Source organism: Bos mutus, chromosome 26 (assembly GCF_027580195.1).
Source record: "Bos mutus isolate GX-2022 chromosome 26, NWIPB_WYAK_1.1, whole genome shotgun sequence".
Lineage (NCBI taxonomy): Eukaryota > Metazoa > Chordata > Mammalia > Artiodactyla > Bovidae > Bos > Bos mutus.
In genome coordinates, this window is record NC_091642.1 from 35638537 (window position 1) to 35644536 (window position 6000).

Below are 6000 nucleotides of genomic sequence, written 5' to 3' on the forward strand. Positions count from 1 at the left end.
TTAAAACTTATCAGAGGTTTGATATTTTACCTTTTCTTTACTGAAATGTTAAAGAAGGGGTTTTTTTTTGTTTGTTTGTTTTGAGAAACTGGTCCTGAAACTGTGGCTTTTATTTTAGTTGACTGGGAAGAATACACACTATAGGACAAATAAGGGAGCCCTATCTGACGAAAGTCAATGGTGGCTCAGTCAGGTGAATAATGATTTATTTCATCAACTAGGGTACATCACGGAGAAGGCAATGGCACCCCACTCCAGTACTCTTGCCTGGAAAATCCCATGGACGGAGGAGCCTGGTGGGCTCAGTCCATGGGGTCTCGAAGAGTCTGACACGACTGAGCGACTTCACTTTCACTTTTCACTTTCATGCATTGGAGAAGGAAATGGCAACCCACTCCAGTGTTCTTGCCTGGAGAATCCCAGGGACGGGGGAGCCTAGTGGGCTGCCGTCTATGGGGTCACACAGAGTCGGACACGACTAACGCGAGTTAGCAGCAGCAGCAGCAGCAGTGTACATCAACTAAATTTTGAGTAGTAGTGAAAATATGGTTGATTTTGTTGTTTCTGAGAATCTTAAATTAAGAAAAATAATAACAGAAATTTTCAAAATTCTCAATATCATAACAAAAAGAATATACATTCTCAACAATTTTCATAGTGGGGAGATTGGAGACTGCTTATATATGAAAGTGAAAGTCGCTCAGTCGTGTCTGACTCTGCAACCCCATGGACTATACAGTCCATGGGATTCTCCAGGCCAGAATACTGGAGTGGGTAGCCTTTCCCTTCTCCAGGGGATCTTCCCAGCCCAGTGATCGAACCCAGGTCTCCCACATTGCAGGCGGGTTCTTTACCAGCTGAGCTACAAGGGACGCCCAATATGTGAAAAGAAACCACTAAATGAGCCTACCATTGCTAGTCTTCCCTATTCAGCTACCCATAATAAAAAGAGATTCACAAAAAAATTTTTGTGCAATATTTAGGAAGTTTCAGAGTTGGTAACTACAGGGTAAGCTACACAAATCTCTATGTTCCAGAATCTATAAAATCAATCTATAAAGATTTATATAAATTCCAGAATCTATAAAGTTTATCTTTCAGATAGAAGGAAAAAAAATCTTTAGTATTTTTTGCCTACCTTAGTCATGCCCTTTTAAGTTACTAAATTCTTGTGATTTATCATGCAGATTTTGTAAAAAAAAAATATATATATTAACACTATTAGGAGACACAAATACATACTTGAGTGCTTCTAAACAACAGTGACTTTGCCAGTGCAATCAGAACAAAAGTATTCAATTTGAGTATTAATACTCAAAAGTATTAAATGGCTTTTAAAATACACCTATTAAGAGCATACATAAAAAACAAACCACTCTAGTTTGAAAACACGACATGGATTTGCTTAAAGGACCATAAAAATGGTTTAAAGTTACTTCACTTTCAGAACAGAATAATAAACATACCCTTGAGAAACAAAGGCTAGCCTACAAACACAAGAGATTTGTCTTTTAACTTTCATCTTCTCACTGCTAAGTTGTGAGAGTGGCAGCAGTGGATGCACCTAGCACTTCAAAACTTTTAGAGACAGGAAAAGGCCAAGGACCTGAGGGAATGTTACTTCTGCTGCTTATGCTGCTGCTGCTAAATTGCTTCAGTCCTGTCCAATTCTGTGCGACCCCATAGATGGCAGCCCACCATGCTCCCCATCCCTGGGATTCTCCAGGCAAGAATACTGGAGTGGGTTGCCATTTCTTTCTCCAATGCATGCTGCTGCTGCTGCTAAGTCACTTCAGTCGTGTACGACTCTGCGTGACCCCATGGACAGCAGCCCACCAGACTTCCCTGCCCACAGGATTCTCCAGGCAAGAATACTGGAGTGGGTTGCCATTTCCTTCTCCTGAATGTTACTTCTAGGGCTCCCGTAATCAAGTCACTATAAACACAGATGCCCATGTGCAGCTGAGGCAAGCTCCCAACAGAGTCTGAAATAGAACTCACTTCATCTAGAAGGGAGGGCAAGCAGGAAGGAGATAATGAGAACTGTCCCATCTTGGACCAAATTCCTTTTTCTCCTACATGATTTCTACCCTACTCAGTGAGGCTTCTGTAAATGATGTGCCTTGATTGAACAAATTTTTGTAGTAACAGATAAACAGAGCCATAAAATGGTCTACTCTCTTTATTTGTAAAAGGTTAAAACAAACATGAAACTAGTCTTTTAAAGTATTTCTTGTTATAGATTTTTTGACCCAGTTAAGAGAAAGAGAGGAAATGGAAAGGAGAAGGGAAAGATTTAGATAATCAGGTGGGAAAGAAAAGAGTCACAGGTAAACAGAAGTTATGATTGAATTCCTGGAATGAAAATCAGGAACCCTGGTTTCTAACCCAGCTCTGCCATTAGCTGACAACTGTTTATGGGAAGAAAAACACTCCTAGGTTACAGGGAGAAGAGAAAATTTCTGATTATTCTTTTTGGAAATAGAAGATTTGTTCAAAATTACACTACCTAGAGAACAGTAAAAGAGGGAGAGTCCATGAAAGTTGTCACTTCAACACAATCTGAATGGGATTCTTTATACAACACTAGATATTTTAGATTCAAAAATGAAGGTCATAGTCTTTGCCTTGAAGGTGTTCAGCATCTAGTTAAGGTTTTGACTAAAGGTTAACATAAAAATAGTCCTAATGTCTGATTCTGTCCTTTCCCAAGAATGTTATATGAAGGAAGCAATGATGCTTAGACTCTTGACATTCATATCTCAAAAACAAAGCTTAGAGAAATTAACTTCAGGGGACCTAAGTTTACTGACTTTACACTCAGTGTTCTGATACACATGAAAAGTGTATCATATGAACATCAACTAAGCCATATGAATGTCAACTAGCTATGCTCTCCAAAGCCCTGTTCAAATCTAAAACTGCCTGATACCTGACATCAAAACATGACCAATAAATACCCACAAGTTCCACCAAAAAAAAAAAAAATACCTACAAGCTTCACACACCTTAAGAGCTTTAAAAATATTGCCACTACTAGCTTTAAGTATGTCTCTTTGCATAGATCTTTGCATAATTTGACGGACAAATGCACATTTCACTACTATATATGTTGTCCTACGAGTAAAACAGGGCTTCTCTGATAGCTCAGCTAGCTGGTAAAGATTCTGGTAGCTCAACTGGTAAAGACTCTGCCTGCAATGCAGGAGACCTGGGTTTGATCCCTGGCTTGGGAAGATCCCCTGGAGGAGGGGACTGGCAACCCACTCCAGTATTCTTGCCTGGAGAATCCCCATGGACAAAGGAGCCTGGTGGGCTACAGTCTGTGGTCACAAAGAGTTGGACACCACAGAGCAACTAAGCACACACATGACTAAAACATAATTAGGATTTCCCCAATCTTGATTTAAACAACAGTTAATAGAGCAGAAAAGGGAATAAGAAACACTAATTTCAATCAGAAAACTCTGTCTGTGAGTCTACAAATATGCACACTAATTGTATAATCCTCTCAAATCTGAGACTCATTACTTGTTTCTTTATTTCTGGTTTTTGTCATGATCCCTGAAAAGGGAACAAAAACACAGAAGAAAGGAGAAAGAACTTTGAAAGGGAGGGTTTTCCAAGTTGGGAATATTTTCCTATTTGTCTAGAGACTTAAAAAAAAAGCGTGTCCAAAAAAAAAAAGCGTGTCAAAATCTGACTCACAGGAAACTGCTTTGTTACTACAGTGCATTAAGATGAGTATTTTCTAACGACGTATGTATCCCTATCAACGTCCCACTGAGAAACTTGCAATGTCCAGCACCACAATTTAACTTCAAGACTAGCAGGTCAAATCACATATACGACACCATAAAAAATTAACAGAAGTTGCCGGAAAAAAGTATAGGTCTATCTAGCAAAAGTGGGGAAAAGGGATTTTTCTAGATAAAGCGCCATAGTAATTTGGTTTTAAAGGCTGGATCAAATTTTAAATACTAAACTGACAGTATTTTAATAAAGGCCCCTGAAACAGGCTGTTAAACGCTATGAAACTCAGCCACCTCTAATTTCAGTAATTCCCAAACTACTTGAATGGGTTTAGACTCCACGCAAAGAGACAGCTCTGAAAATGACTTCTCTTTCTGTTTCACAACCGCACCTGTACACACACACCCCGCACCGCCACCCGCCCCTAAATCCTAACAGTATAGTACACGCGGACGAAGAAGGCTGTCTATTTCTCCGGAAGAGGCAAAACTGTAGATATGGCACTAGCACGCTGGCCTAAATTCATAGAAACCAGATGTGAATGGCAGGTACAGCGTCCGGCTCAGGGAAGCACCAAGATTGGCTCCCCGCGCTCACAACTTCTCCGATCCAGACGCACAACACAATGCAGACCTAGTTCCTGGTCCCTCCTGTGACAAATCAAAGCTCAATCCTAACGCCAGCGAGAGCCACGCTCTGAGGCTGCCCTCACGTCGCTCTCCGCCCGCTCCCGGCCCCAAGCCCGCCCTGATCCCCGGCGTAGCCTGCGCTATACCTGGCGAAGAAGTCGGCGAAGCCGCCGCTCCGTCGAGCCCGAGCCGAGGTCCCGGCAAGGCCCTCCTCCGCGGCCGGCAAAGACACCGGCGCCCCCGCCGGCGGCAGGTGGTCGCGGGCGCTTTGGCAGCGGCTCACCTCGAACGTATTCCGAGAGTTCCAGTGAACGTCGGAGAAACCGACGCGCGGCTCGGCTCCGGCGCCCCCACTAGTCCTCTCCGCCGAGGTGACGGGCGACGCACCCTCCTCGGAACCCCCGGCTCCGGCTCCCAGCCGCTCCAAGTCCTCGCTGCCGCTGCCGTCACTGGCCGAACTGTCCCTCGCGCCGCTGCCCTCGCCCTCTGGCTCCTCGGGGTCCGCCGCCTCCAGGCAGCAGCTCCGCAGTGGGTCCTCGAGCGGCGCGGCCCAGTCAGACAGGATGCCCGCGCCGTCCGCACCCTCGTCGCCAGGCCCGTCCGGACGGAGGCGGCGGTGGCACGGCTCCCGGCTGCCGGCGCGGGCCAGGTCGCGACAGTCCTGGCCCAGCAGAAAGCCCGAGTCCCCGTTGGTCATGCCTCCGTGTCGCGCCGAGCCAGCATCCGCCGCCTCCGCGTCGCGGTGCTTGGAGCCGGCATCCGGCTGGCAGGCGTCCGAGCGCGAGGCTGCCGAGGGCGGCGGAGCACAGGAGTGGCCGGCGGGGAGCGGACAGTAGCACAGCCCGGGCTCCAGCTGTCCCCCGGCCGCCGCGAGGTAACGCTGAAGGAGCTGCTGAGGCGGCGGCGTCTCCTCCTCCTCCTCCTCCTCCTCTTCAGGAGGCTCCACAGCGCCGACGCCTCCGCCAAAGCCGCCTGTGGCCCGAATCATTTTCCCGTCCAGGCCCGCGGAATCGGGCGCCGGCAAAAGGAGCAACTTGGGGTTTCTTGCCGAGCAGCCTCCGGCATCCTCCGGACCCACCATCTGGGGCCGGGTGAGCGCCGCGGGAGGAGGTAACGGAAGCTCCCCAGTTCAGGCTTGGCCAGGTAAGATCCCTGAGTGCTGGGGCCGCGGCGGCCACCGCCGCAACGTTCCCACACCCACCCCTCCCTCCCGAGAATTCGGGCAGTTGCAGGAGGGCGGGCACGCGCCTGGGCTCGCGCACGCGCAAAAGCCAGACCGGTCAAGCTCCGACCTGGAGATTCCGCGAACCATAGAGACGGTAGCTAGAGAGACTCGCTCCGTGACACTGCGACCGGCAATCTGGGATCAGCCCTCTGGACAGTGGAGGCTGGTTGGCCCACTCCAAACAGGACGGCCATTAGGGAAGCACGGGTATGGCTCCCTTAGCAAAAATTCACTTGATGTGCTATATCGGGTTCCCCTGGTGGTTCAGATGGTAAAGAATCCGCCTGCCAATACAGGAGACCTGGGTTCCATCCCTGAGTCAGGAAGAGTCTCTGCAGAAGGAAATGGCAATCCTCTCCAGTATTCTTGCCTGGAGAATTCCATGGACAAAGA

The 6000-nt window shown here is 47.6% G+C and overlaps 1 protein-coding gene across 5 annotated transcripts in view; it reads right to left on the minus strand.

Annotated features, from left to right (window-relative positions):
- TBC1D12 (TBC1 domain family member 12) overlaps positions 1–5675 on the minus strand; it is a 95176-nt gene extending 89501 nt beyond the window's left edge. Inside the window, exon 1 of one of the 5 annotated variants that reach the window (XM_070363265.1) lies at positions 4529–5675. In XM_070363265.1, coding sequence (XP_070219366.1) covers positions 4529–5463 — 935 coding nt within the window. In that variant the 5' untranslated portion in view covers positions 5464–5675. The remainder of the gene's footprint in view (positions 1–4528) is intronic. The other 4 variants (XM_070363266.1, XM_070363267.1, XM_070363269.1 and 1 more) reach the window with 4 other exon arrangements.
- Between the last annotated feature and the right edge of the window lie 325 nt (positions 5676–6000).